Below are 22,339 nucleotides of genomic sequence, written 5' to 3'. Positions count from 1 at the left end.
CATCGAACTACCTGAATTGACGCAGTATATCATTTGGCATAGGAAGTGTGTGGTGGGCGATGGCGAGACTGTACCTGCTGCTAGAGCGCAGACACCATCTGTAGCATATGTCACGTTAGGTTAGAAAACATTCCCGCATACACGTCAGTGACAACTTGCGTGTGGGAGTGTCTTCACAGATGGAGGCAGATTAGGCTTCAAGTACCATATATGGATACCACGTTCAGTGTAGCAGGAAACATGGGCATCTAAGATATAATGGCCTGAATCTTAACTCATTTAGACATTTTAAAGACTAACTTTATTTGGAAATCATAGAATCAACAGTACATCTGTAGATGCATTCAAATTGTCAGAGCATTCTTTTGGTGTCAGATTGAGGGTTATCTGTCACTTCTGCCTACTGGCGTACAAAAAACATAATTAACTGAATATTAAAATCACAGTGGCTCTCAGCTGGGCTGGTACTGTTTTGTGAGAGAGGGATAAGATACTTGAAAAACCCGGCAAGGGTTTTTGTTTAAAATTAAATGGACAATATAAAATGTTGAGTATAAATAGATGGAGCAACAGATTTGAATGATTTTGGAGAACGGAGGTGGGACTTTTATTTTATATATCCTGGTCTACCTTTTACTATGTACCTGAAATAGTAGTTTTGTTAAAAGTGATTTCCATATGCCACATATATTAATTTCCCCTTCAGTACTAAGTTTGACAGATCAGAGACTGCCAGCAAGTCCAAATAATAATAATAATATTACATGAATGATCCTCATTGGAAGAGGAGCTGAACAAGAGTACAATTTGAGGTGTGAAGTGGCATTGCTGACTAATATCTTTATTTTCCGACTACCATGTTGGGAGAGGGGTCCTCTCAGACTCTAGACATGGATATAATTCTGATCTGCATGTTTTCGTGAAACATCCACCGATCAATAGTAGGAATTGAGCCATAAAAGGGACACGGACATCCTTTCACAATAATGAAAAACTTCTCAGGAACTTCTAACCATTGGATCGGTACCTTCAGTACACTGTGGTAGATAACATATCTCCTAATTTAGGCACAAGAGTTCCGTACTTAGCCCCTGAAAGATTTCATGTGGTACTGACACCCGCCTACATGTCACTTACAAACTGCACGTGGGAGGGAGCGTTTTCACAGAGAGAGGCAGATTGGGCTGAGTGGGATCCAAGTGCTATAAAGGGATGTTTACCACGTTTACATGCATGAGAGAGGGGTGTTACTGATGTATGAAAAGCGTAAAGAACGCAGTCTCTGGGCCTTTATTAGGCTGGCACTTGTATTGGGTAGTACAAACAGTGTTGTCAGTTATCTTTTGACAGACAGTGGGCATCAATAAAATGGACAATGTGTCTATAAAAAATCGAAACCAACTGTATTGGCATGCATCAATGGCTCTGATGGACTATATTACGTAGACAAGATGACATATCCGATATGAAAAATGTGTTTTTCACCCTGTGCACAGGGTTATCTCTTAGGTCACATTTGTTGGGATATGGGAACCCAAACAGAATCCTTGGTTTCATTATGTAACCAAATATAAACCCATTGTAATCCAAGAGTAGTAGGTGGATACCTAAAATAAGAAGTTTTTACATGCCGCTGAAGTATTATAACTCTTATTCTGCAGACTATCAGGTAAAACTGTAGAGGTTAATGTCTTGTACACTGACTAGACGTGAAGACGTGAGAGTAAGAATGCTATTGACCTGTGTTTCTTTTTGTAAAAATAATAATGATTGAAGTACCTCAGTACCAGTATGGTGACGCTTGATGAAAAACAAAAGTGGTTTAGTGCTGCTGGGGTGACAAGATCTTTTTACTTTTTCTGTTCTAAAATCAGTTTTCAAAATCTGCCTCTATCACTCTCCCTGGTGGCGATAATTAATTTGCTGAGTTTCCAATCCATTCTTCTCTGCCTTTACAGCCACAAGTGAAGAACTAATATCTTGAAAGTAATGTAACTGACTGCAAATGTTTGTATCCCGTTTGTCAGTTAGTTAGTTAGTTAGTAGGACGTCTTAAAAACATCAGATTTCAATTGAATTCAGCAGAAACCCATGGCCAAAGAAGAAATAATTAAAGACTTTTGTGATGATTTGGCACAATAGTGGCACCCTGGCCAAAAGGTCAATATAAAGGCCAATAGCCGCTGTGTATATTTGCCTGTTCTGAGTGCCTTCATATCAGTATTCACTGCAAACAACTTGCAAGATGATCCCACTCAAATCACCGTTTGATGCCTTCAGCATGCTGTTTGAGTCACACAAGTAGTGTTACGGATGATCGTATATGGTAGCTGTTTCCCTCCACCCCCTCATACCGGGGATGCCCTTCTTTTCATAGAGGCATTGATATCGGTTGAGCTGATTTGCGTCACTCTCCCACTTGTACTTTCCGGCATCAAACAAGGGAAACATTTACATTTCATCATCGAGTCTCATCATGTTTTTGATCCATCAATGGTTTTCCTGGATATTATCAATCCTAGTCCAGTGACATATTACTGCCTAAAGGTGAATTAGCTGTAGTGACCCGTACATTTTCCTTTTATGCCAACGACTGGTCAATCAGGCTTTGCTGAATAAAATTACTCCATCAACAGGTCATGATTCAGAGTACCGATAGTATGGATTTGGAAAAACTAATATATACCCTTACTTTACTAGCAGTTTATATTAGTTTGCAAATGGAGGATTTTGAATCCTCACACATGTACACAGCACAGCACACAAACTGTACAGGAAGGTGCCTCGCTCTAGGAGGCAAACTGGTACCAGTCCAAAAATTCTTAATCGAAACCAACTGTATTGGCATGCGTCAATGACTCTGATGGACTATATTAAGTATACAAGATGACATATCCGATATGAAAAATGTACCCAGCGACTGCCGCCCTAGTTTATATTATTAGATGAAGATTCTTCCAGTTTATAGCCCAGCCAACAGCAATGTAATGGTAAAATGCTGTTACAAAAATTCTATCCATCTATCCACCCATTCATGCATCCATTCATTAATTCAATGGCCTCACATGAATGTGTGAAATGAAGAGGATGTGGCTGTATATGTGCATCTGCACCTGCGACACACTTCTCACCTTTTCTCTTTGCATTGACTCAGACTGACGCAGAGCACAGGGCAACCAATCAATACTGAGTAGTTCTTCCTGTCATCTGATGCTGGTCTGTTCCTCATGAGGAAACGTGTTTGTCTGTGCAAGTATAGACGACACGACAGAGCCTGTGTTTCGGCCCAGATATTGATGACGGAATCAAGACAACGATTTTGACTGGATTTATTCATTTACAATCACAATATATTAATTGTATGAATAATCAAATTCCCCAAACTGTTTTATATTTATGCAGTATGTTGCTTAATCAGATTTAAGTGATTGCCCCACCCATACAAATCATATATGTTCATAACTTTCTTTGTGGCTTTTGTCCAACATGGCAAATTGTCACATTTACAGATCAATGCAAATGAAAATTAGCATCTTTTGATAATTGTGAAGTGATGATTTCTTAAAGCTGACTCTTTTCCATGAAACACTGCCTTGTCTTGACGTTCAGTGGACGCAAGGTGTCTCTCTAGAGCAGATGGTATGACAGTGTCACAGCAGTATCTCTAAATGTGTGAACAGAGGTCTGTAAACTGTGAGAGATATGTTAATTTCACACAAGGATGGAAACGTGTATGACGAGTTAAAGGCAAGATTCATTTTAATTTTTGGGTCATGCTTTATACTTCCTACGGTATATGTTCAGTTTAATCTTCTTTTGTGTCTGTGAAACACTTTATAATACTGTGGAATGTGCTATATAAATAATTGTTTTTATTATGGAAGGAATATGAGGCAGGGCTCAATGGTTAGTAATGTCTCCTAGATTTGAATCCAGCCAACCGGTCCAGCCTTTTCTCACACAGTCCAGAAATGCAGATTGTCTGCATGTGTTAGCCCTGTGATAGACTGGCGAGCTGTCCAGGGTGTTCTCCGCCTCTCGCCCAATGTGAGCCGAGATATGCTCCAGCCCCTTACGACTCTGAACAGGTTAAGTGGGTTTTTAAAACGGATAGAGGGGAGGTACTAATAATAGGAAAAGAGTGAATTTACTGAATTATATTATATTATTTTCAGTTTATTTTCAGTTTCTATTATGGAGCACTGTTGGTTATTGATGCAGAGTTAACATTGATGTGCATCATTACATTTTATTCCACCCAAAAACTAACTTTTTAGGAACAGACACTCTCCTGTAGGCTTAAAAGTATCCTTAAAAAAAGTATGAAAGTTTGTTTGTCACAAAGAACTGTGTCTGTGTTATTGGCCTTTTTAATTCACATTTTAAATATGCAGTAATTCCAGTGGATAAAGCAGATTGACAAAATAAGCACACACAGCATAGTACTGATCTTGATATTTTTTACAAAAGAGGAAGAAAAAGATTATCACTGATCACATACATTTGACCAATGTGTCTTCCACATACTGTAAACCCTCTAGAGTCATTCATGTTTGCATTGAAATACAGCCAAAATCCAAAATGCTGATAAAATGCATAGTCTGTGGAATCCTGCTCTGTCAGTATCAATTATTTTATTGGGTTAAGTTGCAAACACGCAGTCACTTAGTAAAATATTTTGGTATAGCAGCCACTCCATTGCAGCACATTTCAGACTGGTAACTGTCCCTCTGGCAGTATTTGATATATGTTGCAAACAGAGGACAGGAAGAAATAATACCACAATACAAGTATAAACACAGCCACACAATATGATAAATTGAGTAATGTCAAACTCTTAAATTCCATCATGCATTGTCAGACTGTGGTATTAGAGTAATGAGTGTTTGTATTTGTCACCAAACCTTTGGTGCCAAAGCCAGGTCATAAATTCACCACTGACAAGAGGTTTGATCAGCAGCTAACATAAGTCCAAACTCAGCCACTAGAGGGACAATTGAGTAGCTCCTCAGAAAAACAGACTTCAAAACAATCCCAAACATTCATTTGAGATAATACAATTGTTGTAATTAGACATGATGAACATTTTATTTATGTATGTGCAGTCTTCGTTTTGGCATTGGCCAATTAATATGCAAGCACTGATGTTTAAATATACTTTATTTTCCACAGGCTTGATAACTACTAATAACTAAACACTATAAGACAAAGTAAGATGAAAAAGCAGAGCTTTTAATGCAAATGGAATAAAATATAGAGCTACATTTTCTATTGATCATTTGTATTCATCTATTTGTATATGTGTTTTGGAATAGGGCAGAACACAAATCTGCTAATGCTCGGGTAGTAAAACCAAATAACAATACAATAACAATAAAACGTGTTTTATGTATATGTACATCACAAAATACGCAATGTAATTGCAAAAACAACGCTGCAAAAACGTCATTGCAGCATTGCGGTGATTTTTTGTAAGAATGAGTTTAAATTAGATAACAGCCATAATTAAAGTATGTCTATAATCTCGTATTATATCACATTGTTTTTGTAAAGTCAAGGAATTTGCATGCTAAAGTGAATGATTGTGCACAACAAACAGTTCACCCACATTAGCCTCACACACACACACACACACACACACACACACACACACACACACACACACACACACACACACACACACACACACTTGTATAACCGTTTCGATAACACTCGGCCGTGGAGAGCCGCTTTGAGCCAAGCACCAGCTTCATTCACCCGCAGCAGCGTCGTAGTGATTTGCTCTTGCCTCAAACACGAGATAGGTAGCCGTAGGTTTCCTACGTGAAAGCTGTGTTATCTTTATGTAAAAAGAGTATTTTTAAAAGACTGACAGCACGAGAGACCAGTAGCAGCGCGGAGTGGCAGTCACCGTAACCGCCCTCCTCGGGGTGGGCAGCCTCTATTGGTTAAGAGCGTTGTGAGTCAGAGATTACAGGCTCTCTGGACCAATGGGCGAAGAGCTGGAGGAGGTGTGGCTCGAATTGAGGTCACTTCCTTCGCTGGAGATCTAGGGCAGACTGTCGCTGTATCTAGAAACCTGAACCGGGGAGAACAGTGTGTCAGACTAGCCCAGGACTGTCGCTATCCATACGCTTTCTCTAGTCTCTATTTCTTCCAAGGCTTATATTTACAGAGACAGCGGGATCAGTAGAAGATTTTCCTTTTGTAAGGTTGGTGCAGTTTTATTATTATGCGTTTGAGCTGTAACGTGTACGTGCATTATCAGAGTTGCTGTCTAATACAGATGTTTTAAAGTGCGTCAAATGAATACACCATGACGGTTAACGTGCTGTGCTCTGAATTCTGTAAAGTATTATATATATATATATATATATATATATATATATATATATATATATATATATATATATATATATATATATATATATATATATATATATATATATATATGAATATATGATATATATATATATATATATATATATATATATGAATGTGAAGCATGAAAGTTGCATAACTGTGTCAGTGTGGGACTAAATCCCGGTCAGTAGACTACATCAGGCCACCAGCCCTGCCCACAATCTGGTGTCCCTGTCACATGAAAACTACTGTACATAACTCATTACATCAAGAGTCTACTGCAGCACTGGATGGCAGAGGTTATATGCAGCCCCGATTAGAGAATGTGTGAGACTGTCATCATGCTGTGATGCTCGGGACATGCGGTTTGTGTATGAGGTAAAAAAGAAAACATTGCCTCTTGGAAGCATTCATTCATTATTATTTGTTTTGAAACTTATCTCTAAACTGTATATGACAGAGGTGGAGCTTAAAGTCAACTACTATAATACTGGAACTTAAGTATTTACGTGAAAGTATACTTGAAAGTATACTTTTAATACTAAACTTTAGTTACAATTTTAGAAATTACATTGTATGATGATTGAGAACAGCAACAAGTGTCAAAATGAATATGAGACAGGAAGATTATTGGGAAATCTACCACAAGCTCTCTTTCCACCAGTTTACGAAAACATAACCACTGAAGTGGTGGCTCGACCAAACATAATCAATTTTCATTTCCAATCCTGATTACGATGTTAACTATAATGGTTTTGAGCCATCTCTAAATTGAGCTGTTCCATCATTTTTTGCAATGAAAAAGCGATTTATTTTAAATGATCTCCCTTAAAGTCCCCTAAGAATCAGAAAGGCCATGTGAGCAACATGTTCCCAACAGGTCAAGATTTGTTTCGTCCCTCAATAGCCCAGATTGATTTTTTGATCACATTAAAATGACTCATCGGGCTCAAGAGGAGCACTATATAACCTGTTATTGTTATGTTTCTCATCTTACCTTGTTAGCCACCTGTTGTACTGACCGCAAAGTAGGATGTAACCACTACTAGACCTTTGGCATAAAGCTCCCTGTGAGATAACTCAGTTTGAAATTGTGATGGGTCGGCACAAGATGTTATTCCTCTCTTCTCTCTCTCTCTGACTGTCTGTCGGTTATTGAGCCAACAGATTTGGCATGATAACAAGCTCATGAGTTTAATGTCTAGCAGTTACTGTAGTTTTAAACTACTGTGAACTCTTGGACCATATCGATATCGGGCACATTGGCAGTCAGCTCTTTAACTTTGGAGCAGACTTTGAGTAGCTATGCCTGCAAAACACACCTCCTATGCAACAAAAAGTTGTCAGACAGTGGTTTGTGCAGAAAGTTCAGTTTGAACAGTATGTTGGTTGATTAATATCTCGCAGTTAGATGGTCCACTTTGCGTATTAGTAGGCTTTCTATGAAGTGGCTTTTAATCTGATCAGTCTCCATCTATAGAACCCTTGTTGTTTCTTCTTGATCGTCTTGGTTACACAGTGTACTTTGTAGCAGGTCAGTGATTAGCAGACTGGTTATTGTGAACTCGCTTCTCTATGCCATTTGAAAGGACCAACAGGTTAATTATTAATGAAAATATTTTTCCTACGGCCATTTGCCAAAATCATGACCTTTTGTGTCATGTTGTGTAACTCATTGGTCAGACTTCCAGATGATACCAGTCATCAGCTGCAGCTGGGGTTTCATACATTCACTGAAATGTTCTAATGATCGGTAGTTCTAGCGATCGGTTTTTAAATTCTGGTTTATAGAACAGACTTCAGTTTTTTTAATTACCTTTCTATACCTGTAGCTACTAGTATTTCTAGAATTGCCAATATGAGTAATTTTTGCTTCTGTGATCCTCAATTTTTGTCAATTTAATTTTTTTAATATTTCCTGTTTAATGTTTAAACACATTTAAAATGACCAATTCTGTCTATGCTTTTTCATTACTTATGAGTACAGTCTGTATAATTTCACACTCAACCTCACAGTTTTCAACCGATCATTTGCAGATCTGCACAACATGAGCGTCACACTATGAAAAGCCTACGTAAGAAATGACTTTGTGCTTTCATGGGCTTGAAGACTAACTTGGTTAGACTAAATGAACACATTCTCATCCCCATAGATCTGGAGTGAAATAAAGAGGGCAGGGCATAGAGCTGTGTGTCTTCAGTCAGAGTAGAACATTTATTATTTTTCCATTGCTGGGCACAAGGAAAGCGTGCCACCGATTAGCCAGGTTTTTCACTTGAACACTAATTAACTAGGGTAATTATCTGTTGCAGTCATATGATTCCAACGTATGTCCACTCAATCATTTGTTTTCTAAATATTTCAAATATGCATAACTTTGAAATCGACAAGCGTTACTTCATTACCAATATGTATAATCTCCTTCTCTCAACAGATCAATCCACGTCCTCTTCTGTTCTCTCCGGTGACACCCTTATGGAAATGGAGTGATTGTGTTATATCACAAAACCAATTACAACTAACCTGGAACAAGCCAAGACAACTCTCGTCCAGATGTCGGAAGATTCAGACTCCAAGCCCTATCGCTTCTCTGTGCTGGAGGACCAGGATGGAGCTTCATGCAGCTCCATGCCCATGGGGGCCTCAGGGTGCAGCGCCATGGCACAGCTGCACTGGATGGGTGGCTACAAGCCAAGGTGGTCCTGACTTAGGCCTCCCCTTGTCGGGCAGCGACAGCAGCGGTCAGGACCCTCGCGCCTCACCCCACAAGCATCGCAAGAACACCCGCTCCCGATCGCCCCCCGAGGAGGACGTGAAGATGAAGAGCAACGGGTCATGCGGCAGTGGAACGGAATCACACGGCAATGAAAGCCACAGCAATGCGAGTCATGGCAACGAGAGCCTTGGCCACTCGTCAATGGGCATCTCCAATAGCAACAGTAAAGACTCTGCATTGCTGGAATCTTCTGAAAGCAACAAGAGGTCAGTGGTGGTTGTGGGAATAATGAAGCCATTAGCAGGCGTGTTTGTTTTCTGGCTTGCTTACTGTGATTGTGAAGAAAAGAGGGAGAGAGAGAGACTAGACTTGAGAGCTACTCAAAATCATTACAATATGGTGGCACAAAGATCCTGCATCACCCATCAGTTGTGCATTAGTATGATGGAGAAAGAAAAAGTGGTTGTATTAGTGTTAAAACAAGTTGAGGCTAATGTACCGGTCCCACATTTCCGACAGTGTGTTTGATTGCCATCATATCTACAGTCATTTGAGAAGATTCAAAATATCAAATATTGTTCCTCTGGAGTGGCCAAGTCCCAGTCCAGACCTCAGAGGGGCCACATGTGAAAATATCTGTCCTCCTTCAACTTGACAGAGCTTGAGCAGTTTCTAACTCTTAATGTTGCTTTCCTGCTGTGCACCCTTTGAGCCAGTGGTGCACTCTTTTGTTGCAAAATGTTGAATTGTCCTTCTCTCCACAGCTCAAACTCTCACAGTTCGTCCCCTCCAAGCAGCTCAACCGCCTTCAGTCTGCTGAGCTCAGAGCAGGACAACCCTTCAACCAGTGGATGCAGGTTAGTGCACCGACCACTGCACACTGAAAACACTTGTTGTCACTTCACTGGACAATGGTCTCATACTTAGTTTACCACAAATACTTCTAACTAAATGACTTAATGCCTAAAATATGGTTTACATTATACGCCTTATAATAAGCTTTTTAAAATAATTATTTGAGGGAAGGTTTTCCATGTTGCAACATCTGATTTGCCACTGTGCATCTGTGTGTGATTGTGCAACCTGCAGTAGTCAGGAGTCTGCCAAGGCCAAGACTCAGAAGGAGATGATTAAAACTCTCAAAGAGCTGAAGCTTCACCTGCCCGCTGAGAAGAGACACAGTAGCAAGTCCTCCACATTGAACACCCTCAAGAACGCACTGCGCTGTGTCAAACAAGTGAAAGGTAAAGAGTCTCCTCTCTGCTCCTGTCTTGTGTGTTAATGCCAGCCTCTACACAATGCTTTAGGGTCTAATCCAATTGTTTAAGTTGCTGTAGCTTCATATTGCACTCCACATTCATGAGTACATTCATAAATGTAGCTATTATTTCTTTGGAAATCAGGAAACGCAGTGGCTGAATGAGTCATAAAAAAATAAAGACGTAGCAAGGGAACATAGTGTAGGCAGTTCTATGGGTAACGGTCTGTAAAGGCTTAATTCTACCCTGCCTTAATGTTTACAAATGGGCGGGTAGAGCTTCGTCAGTACAGTCTGTTCAATTGTTAGAGAATATGAGTAGCACTAAGACATTTCTTATCATTAAAAACCTTTCTGTGACTTTAGCATGAATCATTGTTGTTTTCAGTATCAGTTTCCACATACCGTCTATTCTGTATTGTATATTATGTTGTGACCAGACTTTAATAAAATCACTATCTGTGTGTTGCAGCCAATGAGGAGTATTACCAGCTGCTGATGACCAATGACAGTCAACCTTCAGGCCTGGATGTATCCTCTTATACGATAGAGGAGATTGACAGCATTACTTCAGAATACACTCTTAAAAACAATGTGAGTCCCTGAATTATCTTTTAAACTAACAGAAATATTTAAATCTGTTTAGCTGCTTATACTGGCGTGAAGATTGTCATCAAAAATACTTTTAATTGATTGTGTTTTTAGCAGTTTTCTCATGTAACCCACCCTTTTTGGATATTGTCTCCTCAACAGGACATTTTTGCAGTAGCAGTGTCTCTCACCACAGGGAGGATAGTCTACATTTCTGATCAGGCTGCCTCCATCCTCAACTGCAAAAGAGAAGTGTTCAAGAACAGCAAGTTTGTGGAGTTCCTGACGCCGCAGGATGTTAGTGTGTTCTACAGCTTCACAACACCGTACCGCCTGCCCTCCTGGAGCATGTGCACTGGAGCAGGTAAATATATAGCAGCTACATGGCTCTCGCTCTCTGTTGCTAATACTCAAGATAAATCACAGTAATAGTTACGTAAGGAGGACTGTGATGTGGGAAGATAATTCACGCTGTCACAATATATATTTGGTCTTGCACACTAAACTGAGCCTCGACTGTTTAAATTCATTGCATTTAAGTGCAGAGCTGCGCACCCCAGTGGTGTTTTAATATGGAGTTAATCAAAGCTTCCCTGCTGGAGCTGATACCCAGATACGGCTGGATCATGTTGGTTTTGAACAAAACATTTATTTTTCCCATTTCAGATTCATCGCCGCCTGACTGCTCCTTCTTCTCTCGTATCAGGTGTGTGTGTGTGTGTATGTGTGTGTGTTCAAAAATGGCGTTGGGCCATCTGTTGCTCGTACCTGTTTGTAGTTTTCATCAATACCTTAATTCCACTCTGGATGTTTTTCAATTGGTTTGTGACATCATATGTGAACTGTAATCGGATGCTTTTTTTCGGGGCCAGTGTTATACATATCGGCAGACAGACTCACACGCATTTAAAACACACACACACATTACTGTACTTGTTAGGACTTTCCATTGACTTTATTGTTCTTTCACTTCAAACACTTCCTCATACCAAACCATCAAGCTAATTGTAATTTTGATGGAAATGACAAACATTGTGTTACAACTCTGAAGAACAGAAATGAAAGAATGTACACACCACTTTAATTATTTGTACACAGCTTTGGATGGAAACATAGCTAGACCCTGCCCCCTTGTGTTCAATAAGTGGAAATCTAAAATCCACAAACCTGGACAGAGATTATTGAAGACCTGTGCTTAAATGAAACCGATGATCCTTATTTCATTTGGTTTAATTTAACTTCTAACTCATTTCCAGTGGTGGTAAGAGGTGCAAGGACGTTCTGCAGTACTATCCGTTCCGCATGACGCCCTACCGGATGAAGGTCCAAGACACCGTGCATGCTGAAGACCAGTTCTGCTGCCTCCTGCTGGCTGAGAGAGTTCACTCTGGTTACGATGGTAAGAACGATTCATGACTTCTACAAAAATTGCAGAAAAGCACGAGGAAACTAAACACATTTACACAATTTGTCAGACTCGGGTTGACAATCCATAAAACACACAACATCTAATTTTGTACTCCTTTTGACAGCTCATGTCTTTGAAACTTTGAGACCAGAAACCTTAATAATTCAAATCCTTTCTCTTTCTTAAAGTACCCAGAATTCCAACAGACAAGCGCATCTTCACCACCACACACACCCCAAGCTGCGTATTTCAGGATGTGGATGAGAGGTAAGCGATTGCAGGATGTTATTTTTACTTCTGAGCTAAAAGTTCTGAGTATTTGTGCACGCATCACTCAACTTTAAGAGGATAATAATCAGCATGTTCTTGCTTGCCAGCTGACACAGCAATTTGTCTTGTGTATTGTGTGTATCAGGGCGGTTCCTCTCCTCGGGTACCTCCCCCAGGATCTGATTGGCACACAAATCCTCCTCCACCTGCATCCCAATGACCGACCCATTATGTTGGCCATTCACAGAAAGAGTGAGTCCAGATTTCAGAATTTCCCTTGTCTGCACAGGAAATACGTCCCAAACATTGATCTGACAATATTGGTTTGGCTTTCTGTGCAGTTCTTCAATTTGCAGGACAACCATTCGACCACTCCTCCATCCGGTTCTGTGCGCGAAATGGAGAATACATCACTCTTGACACCAGCTGGTCCAGTTTTGTCAACCCCTGGAGCCGTAAAGTGTCCTTTATTATCGGAAGACACAAAGTGCGCATGTGAGTGTTACTGTTTGGCTGTCATAGCCGCTGTCAATGAGCCATTCTTTGAATAGATAGGAATTTCACAGCAGCTGTTTGATGCATTTTGATGTGCTCATGTGCTTTTTGTTCACCAGGGGCCCCGTGAATGAAGATGTTTTCTTGGCCCCGGTCTCCACTGTCCGTGAGATGAAGACCATGGACTCTGACATCCAGGAGATGACTGAGCAGATCCATCGGCTCCTGCTACAGGTGAGAGAGGAAAAGGAGGTTGAGAAATCAAAGAAGATATATAAGCTGAGGGATTAAAGCAACATATTACTTTAAAAAAAAGTAAAAAATTAAGAAGTAAAAGAAAACACACCAGGGTGGAAACTGTAAAAACAACTTTCTTTCAACTTTTTTCCCTCTCTGTATCTATAATCAGCCGGTCCATAACCGTGGCTCCAGTGGCTACAGTAGTCTGAACAGAAATGACCACCTTGTCAGCAGCAGCAGGAACAAGATCCAACAAGAGGAGGAGGAAGTGAGCGACAAAGCCAGACCGGTGAGTAAAACTCAAACACTCACAGTTTAGTACAGTGTTGTCCTGGAAATGTCCTGGGTTGTTGGACTTGTACACGATAACTGATCACAACCTGATTGTTCTTCAACTGAACTGCAGAATAAATCTACATGAGCCTCAGAGTTAAATTGATGTAACCAAGTTGGAACCAATTTATTTTATATTCTTGTTTTGTTTTGTTTTTATTACAAGGTTTTAGTAAAATGTCCTACGAACATTTGAAATCGGATAATTCTTGACTCTTGTGTATCTATTTCACAGCGGACCTTTCAGCAAATCTGTAAAGGAATACATCTTCAGAAGAGCCTTGAGCATCAGACAACCAAAGCAGACATCAAGAAGAGCAATGGCAGTAAGTCCAACTGATAACTACCTGCTAACTTCTGTGTAAATAGAAAGTGTGTCTGAGTCAGAGACGGTAAGAAAGTTGTTTGGAAAATGTCATATTTGTTGTGAAATTGACCCCATCTTGGGGAAGCCCCTAACTCCTGGCCTTTCTCCAGTAGAGTCTGTACAGAAGAGCTCAGCGGTGGAGCGGCCCAAAGACTCAACTCTCCACAACTGGAAAGATACCGGAGCCAATATGGAGGAGAGCAGGTTCTCCTCCCAGGAGGAGGCGGCCTTCAAAGATCAGACCGTCTACTCCTACCAGCAGATCAGCTGTCTGGACAGTGTTGTCAGGTACCGGAGACAGACATGATTTTGAAGAATGGTAACCGGGAACCTGTGGAGGATGCAATTCATACCTTGTACACATAAATTTTAGCTTTGCAATAGCCTTCCACTTTCGATCAAATGATCCCTCTCCATTTTCACTTTTAAGATAAAACTCAAGACGTACACATTTTCAATGGCCTTTGGTTGCTATAGAAATAAACTTGACTTAATTTGTATAGGTTATCCACCTTGTAACACATAATGAGTATGGTAAATGCAAGCAATATTTAACAGAAAGCTGTGATGTGTTTTACTCTAGCAGATGACTAGTTTATTATAACTGACCATTGATTGTTGTTGTGGTTCCTGTAGGTACTTGGAGAGCTGTAATGTTCCCATCACCATGAAGAGGAAGTGCCAGTCTTCCTCTAACACCACGTCCTCTAACTCGGACGAGGACAGACAGAAAGGACCTAACAGCATGCAGGTGTCTCAAGGTATGTGTCACCACTTCAGTTCCTACCAAAGAAAGGATAGCAGACACTTATTGTCACCTCATCATACAAAGCTACGGCCTTTCCTTTTAACTTCTCTCTAAGACTCTACAATGCCAGTTCATTGTCCGTATCTCTTGTTCTCTGTTCTCTGAGAACTGATTCTTCAACAAGGCTGGTTTTGCCAAACCAGAAGAATCAGTCTGCTCTCTCCGCTTTGGAAATAATTGGCAAAACTGATACTAATCTAGTGCTTTATTGCAGTAAATCAGCAATTTTGTGAGCGTCAGGGAAGCAGCTTGTTCAAAGGCTACTCTGATATAAAGTGCATATACACAGTAATTCACCACCTTTTAGAATACATACTTTGACAACAACTTTGAACCTCATTAGATATTTTTTTCTTCAACAATGATGAACAGAAAGAGTTGTACATTTAGTGCAAATATAAAACTCGACTAATATTTTCAATAGACATTGTAGTGATCATTGTGCCGCTGAGTGATCTACCCCATGATGGAAATATGTAAGTGAAGAATATCTGTGACCCTGAAAGAGGGTTCCCGCTTTTTTCCATTTTTATTTTTAAGGCATTTTTTCAATGGTGTCCGTGAATGTGACAATTCAAGCTACTACAATGCTTGATCAACACTGCTTTTGTCGTCGTCACTGCCAATGCTTAACAGTTGTTTTACATAAAACACCACTATTCATTGCCTAAGAGTATGTTAAAGTCCTTTTCTCTGCTGTCACCCTCTGACATATAGAGATCATAGGGGATGTCCAAGGAACAGGAGAGACTGGTAGAATCCAGCCAGAGCCTCAGGGCTCCTCTCTCTGTTGTTTTACCTCCCAGTCAGGAGAGGGAATCCTATAAGAAACTCGGGTTGACCAAGCAGGTTTTGGCAGCCCATACGCAGAAGGAGGAGCAGACCTTTCTGTATCGCTTCAACGAGCATCGTTGCTCTCAGTACCTGGAGCGTCAGAGAGAACAGATCGCCAGCTATGGTACCTCGGACCACCACACTGTCACATCATATCATAAGCCTTTAAAGGATAATGGCAGTTTATTACAACTTGGGTTTTGTAGTTTCCATCTGTTTTAATAACATTTTACTCCGTAAGTTAAGTAACTAAGTTGGACTTTGTTGTACGGATGTCACTGTGTTCTCAGACCTCTATAATAACACTGTGTCCAACAAAGTAATTGCAAACACTAGCATGGAAAAATTAGACCCAAGTTTTTAATCGATGTGGAATTTTCTTGCGTGTTACTGGGGCATTTTAAAGTTTTCAATAATAATCACTTTTGTCAAATTCACAAATTAATTAACAAAATTATTTTTTTAAACCTCTAGCTGTACCCGCTGCTCAACCCTCAAAGCAAGACGGACCGAGTGCAGAGCCCACCGCACGGCGAGGCACACGGAATAAGAAGACCAAGTCAAAGCGAGTGAAGCAGATGGAGTCCTTCAGAAAGCACAGTGTCCCGTCACAGACAGCAACATCTGCGGCCTCCTTTTCTAAACCCCGGCCTTAACCTGACCTCTTGGTTTAGCTCCGACACCTCACAGTCAACCTTTCCCATGGCTTACCCCTCTGTGATGCCAGGCTACCCCCTCCCAGTTCACCCCAGAGCCAGTTCCATAGCTCCCCGCACAGACGCCACTTTACAAGGCTTTGTGGACAATCAGGGCACCCAGCCCCCTCCCTGCCCCCCACCCATCCATCCAGCTCCCTACACCGCTTCCATGGTCACCCCCATTGTGGCTCTAATGCTTCCCATGCCCTACCCTCGATTGGCCCCTGCACTGCCACCTCCACAGCCAGTGTACCACGCAGCCACTGGTGGCTTCCCCACCCAGCCTTTTGGTCAAGCTGCCTTTCCAGTTCCGGGCCCCTTCACAGCTCCACCTTCCTTCAATGTTCAGAACCAGTTCAACTCCCAAAACCACTTCGCTCTTCAAGCGGATTACATGACCCCGTCGTTCTACTTCCCTCCAGTCTCGGAAACCTCAAAGGCTCCCGTGGTGGAGAGCCAGTCTCGCTCCTCTACGCCGCAGTCTGGAGGAGTTGGAGGCCCCGCGTCCCCACCCCTGTTCCAGTCCCGCTGCAGCTCACCCCTAAACCTGCTGGAGCTGGAGCTCTCTGTCGACCGGCAGGACAGCACAGTGCTCTCCTCTGGAGGACAAGGAAATAATACGGCTGAAAGGGAGAAAGGAGCCAGTGGAAACCAGGGCAAGGAGAGAGAGCTGAAGCAGGTAAAGAAATACACAAACCTTCTTTTGATTTTCCTCCCCCAATTCTCCCAATGACTATGATTGATGTTCCTCACCTGTAAAATTCTTAAAGGATAAAATGTCAATGTCTTGCTGAACTTTATCATTGTGGGTGGTTTGAACTCCCGTTGGTAGGCTGTGGCATGTTCCCCTGAGACATTCATTCAAACGTCTCTCAGACTTTCGCAATTTAATATCATCGTCACGGTGATTCCTCCACATTATTCACAGTGTTAAAGTGGAGCAGCTTTTTGCATTTGTATTGCTATATGTGTAAATTCAAGTCAGTCTCGTCTGCTCAGATGAAATGTGGCCCAGGCTGTTAACACAAGATGTTATTATCCGTTACACCCTTTAGCTGTCTCTCAGTCTCCTTCGTCCACCTGGAACCTTGTATTGCAAGGGCTCGCCCCGTGTCTGTGACCGTTTTTCTTGGGATAAAGTGTGCTCGAGGCTGAGGGCTTGCAGCAAAGAGGTAGGCAAATCATCAGAAGACCTCCAATCCCATTCCTCCCTAAATCCATATGTCAATTATAACTGTACCTCCTTTTTTTACTTTTCATAGCTTATGATTAAGATTTTGTTCAGTAGAATGTATGAGAGTGGCATTGATGTTAACTCAAGCATGAGACTGAGAAACTTTAAAAAGACAGTCTGTCGTTGTGAAAAACAAGTGATGTTTTGAGTAACTTAAACATATCTACCAATGTCTATAGAGCTGCAGGAGATGGAGGATGTACTTCAGTCTGCTGGACAAAGCTGTGAAGTCAAGCTCCTCTTTAATAGTAGTGCTTCAATGTTTTTGTTTTTGCAGGCAAGTTCACGTGGCAATGGGAACTACAGTGACGTCAACTCTTTGTCCAACGACATGCTGGACATTATTCTCCACGAGGACTCCTACTCAGGCACCGGCTCAGCCACCTCGGGGTCCATGGGCTCAGGGTCCAACGGCTGTGGCACTTCAGCCAGCAGGACGTCCAACAGCGGGACGTCCAACAGCGGGACGTCCAACAGCGGGACGTCCAACAGCAGGACGTCAGCCAGTGGGAAGTCTGGCAGTGGAACAGGTATGAACTTATGTTTTCAATCTTATAGAAAAGCTGAATACAAGTAGCATAATGTGAAATAGAAAACACCAAATTTTGTTCTCATTTTAATATTCAATTACTAGTGGTGTTTTTAGCTAATGTTTATAGCCACATATCCAGAAATACTATATTTTCAGAAGTATGTACATACACTGTAGTGCAGTGTGAATACGTTTACCTGTAACTACTGATTTGTCCGTTAATGTTATTGTCTTTTTGTAGAAACAATCTTTGTTCCAAAGTATAAATACTTTACTCTTTGTGTTTTCTCAGGAAGCAATAACAGCAGTAGCTACTTTGGCAGCGTGGACTCGTCCCAGACCAGCCAGAAGGTCAAAGGTCACTTAAGCAGCAGCAGCAGCGAGGCAAGGCCCGTGGAGATGGACCAGAGCGAATACTTCATCAAGTACGTACTTCAGGACCCGCTGTGGCCGCTCACTGCCAACACGCATGACATGGTCATAATGACCTCTCAGCTGCCTTCGCAGTGAGAAGCGGGACAGGATGAGGAGTAGGATAGTGGCGCTGTAGAAACTACTCTTTGATAGTTTATCAACCATCTGTTTTGTTATGGAAGGATAAGAGTAAGCATGCACCCGGACAAAGTCTCCTCTTTTCCTTATTAATAGACACATTTCCTGCTTATAGAGGATGTGTGTGTCAGTATCAGTATCAGTGAGGTGTCATGATAGTTTCTGTGGTCTGCATTTAGAAATACCATAACTTGCTGGAGGGCAATGCGCTCTGATTGTCACAGGATAAAAGAGCTTAGACATGTCTTGGGTGTTTGTTCTCTACACTAAACTTCCCAAATTGTAAGACAAATGTGGAAAGAGAGTGAATCCTGCAATTTGTTGGATTAGAAATAATCAGTGGCTAGTTATGGTGCCATTGTTAAGCATCATTTTCAGACCAGTTGATTCTGAGTTCAACACTGTCTGTGTTTTCAGCAGTGCATGAAATAGAGCTGCCACTATTAGTTGACTAATAAATTAACAAGAAAAGAATCGGCAACTATTTTGATAATTGATTATTCGTTATTAAGTCATTCAAAAATAATACTTTTTTTACTCAAGACCATTGCATACTCCCGCTGTGTGTGTGTGTGTGTGTGTGTGTGTGTGTGTGTGTGTGTGTGTGTGTGTGTGTGTGTGTGTGTGTGTGTGTGTGTGTGTGTGTGTGTGTGTGTGTGTGTGTGTGTGTGTGTGTGTGTGTGTGTGTGTGACCAAAAAGGGTTAACTTACTTATTTCTTTGCAGTTGCATTGTCTCATATGTGAGGGACTGTGCATATGAAATAGAAACAAGAATCAGGAACTCTTAAGCATGATTGTTGCAGGGACAGTTTTTGACCACAAGGATGGCAACCTTACATGAACAGTGCCTGACATTGAAATAGACTGTGAACTTGGTTGTCAAAGGTTTTTAGTAACAAACGCTTGATAGCTCAAGATAATAGCCAACTCCCATGATAGGTTTGTCAGATACGACTGTCTGGACGAGTATTAAATGTGGCTGTTTGTGTGTTCCTGTAGCTGCAGTGACATCCAGAGAGTACTCCAAGACGACCGAGAGAAGCTGAGACTGCTGCAGAAGAGCCAGCCAAGTTTTTCAGAGGAGCAGAAGAAGGAGCTGATGGAGGTGCATACCTGGATTAGGAGGGGAGCTCTGCCCAAGGCGATAGACATCAAGGTAGAAGTCAATTAATTTCATATTAGTTTGGCTTTAAAATGGAATATGTGGAAAATCAGGTTTTTTTTAATTAAGATAGTTTTACACTCTTGGTTTATCTACCACTTAATTTTAGATTTTTTATTTATACCAGTTTGTTAGATACATTACATTAGGTTATATCAAACTGGTGAAACTAATTTGAAGATGTGGTCTTTTAAGGAAACAGTATTTTCCTAATGTATGACTGTTGCTGCAACGATTAGTCGACTAATTGATTAATTAATCGATGGAGAGATAATTGGCAACTACTTTGACAATCTATCATTTTTCATGCAAGAAATTACAAAAGGCACACATTTTTCTACGTCACCTCACCTTCTCATTTTGTCTGTGCTGCCCAGGCGTGCTCCTGCTATGACGGCACATCAGAAGCAGCAGCCGCAACGGCGGCGGAGGATCAGGCAGACCTGGACATCGGTGAAACCGAGACGGGGGAGGACTGCTGCCAGCGGAGGCCCAGAGAGGAACCCTCAAATACTCTCTCTCGGAGACAACCAGTCAGACAATAAACTGCCTGAGATTTTCAAAGTGACATTCATCACCCATCAGCCTCTTTTTCTGCATGACTGTGAAGAGGGACCTTACGTGAAGAATCAAAGCGGGTCTTTGCTCTTTAAACAACATTCTTCATTACAGTCTCTGCCTTGCTTTTCAGAAGTTACAGAAAAACTGTTGCAAACAGTCAAGACTTTTGTAAAATGTGAATATAGGAGTGCTGGACTCTGTGACTGCATATGTTCATTCACTCGTTTTGTGTAGCACTTAACAAAGCGCAGCATATGCACTGATAATAATAGGTGAAACACAATATGTGCCCATACACAAGGCAGTGCAGTAGAGGTCAAACATACACCAACCGACCGGAGGCTGCTTCATTCACATGGCAGGAAGAGGCTCTCTGGTGTTCTTCCTGCTGCGGTGAATGAACAAATTCAGCATTTTGTGTCATGATTTCTTCAGTTACAACAACCTCACGCTGAGTCAGCATGTGAGAACAGGTGCAGTTAAGTTTCAGTCACTCCTGTCTTGTCATGCATAGCCATCAAGCACCAAATAAATGCGCACGTGCACTTTGTGGGCTGCACTGAAAGGAGAGGAAAGAGGTGTTGCATTAAGTCACTATAGAAAATGAAAGTGCAAAATAAAAACGTGTTCCCGTTTGCAGCAGTGAAGATGCATGGACTCACCCGCGATGTCTGAAGCTTTTCACCACCTCCACCCCCACTGGAAAACCTACTCAGATTTTTCACTTAAGTAAAAGCAATGCAAAAAGTACAATATTATATATTGTAAGAAGTATGATGTAGCATAAAATGGAAAAGTACATATGTTACTGATCCCCAGGATCCCCACGATGTAGCTGGTGAAAAGATATTTGAGACGGAGAAAGGACAATCCAATAGTAAAGTTACATTTACTCACCAACCCGCCATGTTATATTGTTTATGAGAATGTATCATTCGAACCGTCTGTTTCACATGTTACATTATGCAGCTTTAAGTTTTCACTGCATATTTCCATTCAGCATTTGTGTCAGTATCAGCTGTGAAACTTGCCTTTTCGTTTAAAAAATGTAATGTATTTCAATGCTGGTGTGAATGTTTGTAACAGTCTTTGACTCTGAGCATATATGTTTGTTCATACACTTATTGTTTCTGTATAAAGAGATTTGTATGTTTTAAGTTATTTATCTTTAAAAAAAAAAACAAGCAAAATGAGTCGTGAAATCGACATTAGGACAAATCCCACCATGGACTGGAAAATACTTGTATGTTTATGGTGGGTGATAAATATAAATTGAGGAGAATATTGTTTTCCCAGTTTTAAAAGTGTGTCACATAACACTTGAAATGGTCTGAAGTTGGCCCTCATAAATATGGAAAAGAGCCTCCTGAGCATCCTGTGGAAGTGTCTGAAGCTCATTACCGTTTTGTGTGGTCACCTCAGAAGTGGAAGTTTAGGGTTATTGCACGGGTATAAAGCAGCTCAGACAGATGTCAAGTGACTGTGTAGAGCCTTCCTTCACTTTGAAGCTCGCGTGCTGTCATTTGAGACGAAGCTGTGCTCTTCTTGAACATTTTCCGGAATCTGTCATGTGTCGTTCTGTTATTTGAACTATTGGACACTGACAACAATGCACCTTTTTACTTAACTGTTCTTATTTTTAATGGCGAATAATCTGATGTTTGTCTAAATAAAATGTTGCCAAATTTACAGTGACGTTTAGTGTGTTGTGAAATGTTTGCATAAATCTTTCTTGCACGTTTCAGTGCGCATATAAAATGGACGTATACAAGACTCATTTAGGATATTAGCTAGTTAATGGGACCAATTAATGAGTATAAATAACTTCGAGGATGTTTGCAGCAGATCGACGCTTGGCAAAAAAATGAGGGAGCAATTCATTTTGACGTGAACTGGATGAAAATATACTTTCAAA

At 41.0% G+C, this 22,339-nt stretch overlaps 1 protein-coding gene across 1 annotated transcript; it reads left to right on the top strand.

Annotated features, from left to right (window-relative positions):
* The first annotated feature begins 5,656 nt into the window (after positions 1–5,656).
* On the top strand, positions 5,657–22,119 carry per2 (period circadian clock 2). Its single transcript, XM_029452720.1, is given in 26 exon segments — positions 5,657–6,212; positions 8,799–9,057; positions 9,059–9,346; positions 9,845–9,937; positions 10,170–10,324; positions 10,811–10,932; positions 11,092–11,293; positions 11,596–11,635; positions 12,186–12,328; positions 12,526–12,604; positions 12,753–12,859; positions 12,949–13,102; positions 13,222–13,336; positions 13,512–13,631; positions 13,911–14,001; positions 14,156–14,330; positions 14,679–14,803; positions 15,568–15,602; positions 15,604–15,808; positions 16,159–16,271; positions 16,273–17,061; positions 17,438–17,554; positions 17,894–18,146; positions 18,441–18,573; positions 19,701–19,857; positions 20,241–22,119. Coding segments are annotated over 25 exon segments (4,119 nt in total). The 5' UTR covers positions 5,657–6,212; positions 8,799–8,917; the 3' UTR covers positions 20,409–22,119.
* The last annotated feature ends 220 nt before the right edge of the window (positions 22,120–22,339 follow it).

The sequence above is a fragment of the Cottoperca gobio genome, chromosome 17 (assembly GCF_900634415.1).
Source record: "Cottoperca gobio chromosome 17, fCotGob3.1, whole genome shotgun sequence".
In the NCBI taxonomy this organism is placed as follows: Eukaryota; Metazoa; Chordata; class Actinopteri; order Perciformes; family Bovichtidae; genus Cottoperca; species Cottoperca gobio.
Note: the sequence above shows the minus strand (reverse complement) of the source record. Positions and strands in the feature narration are given on the sequence as shown.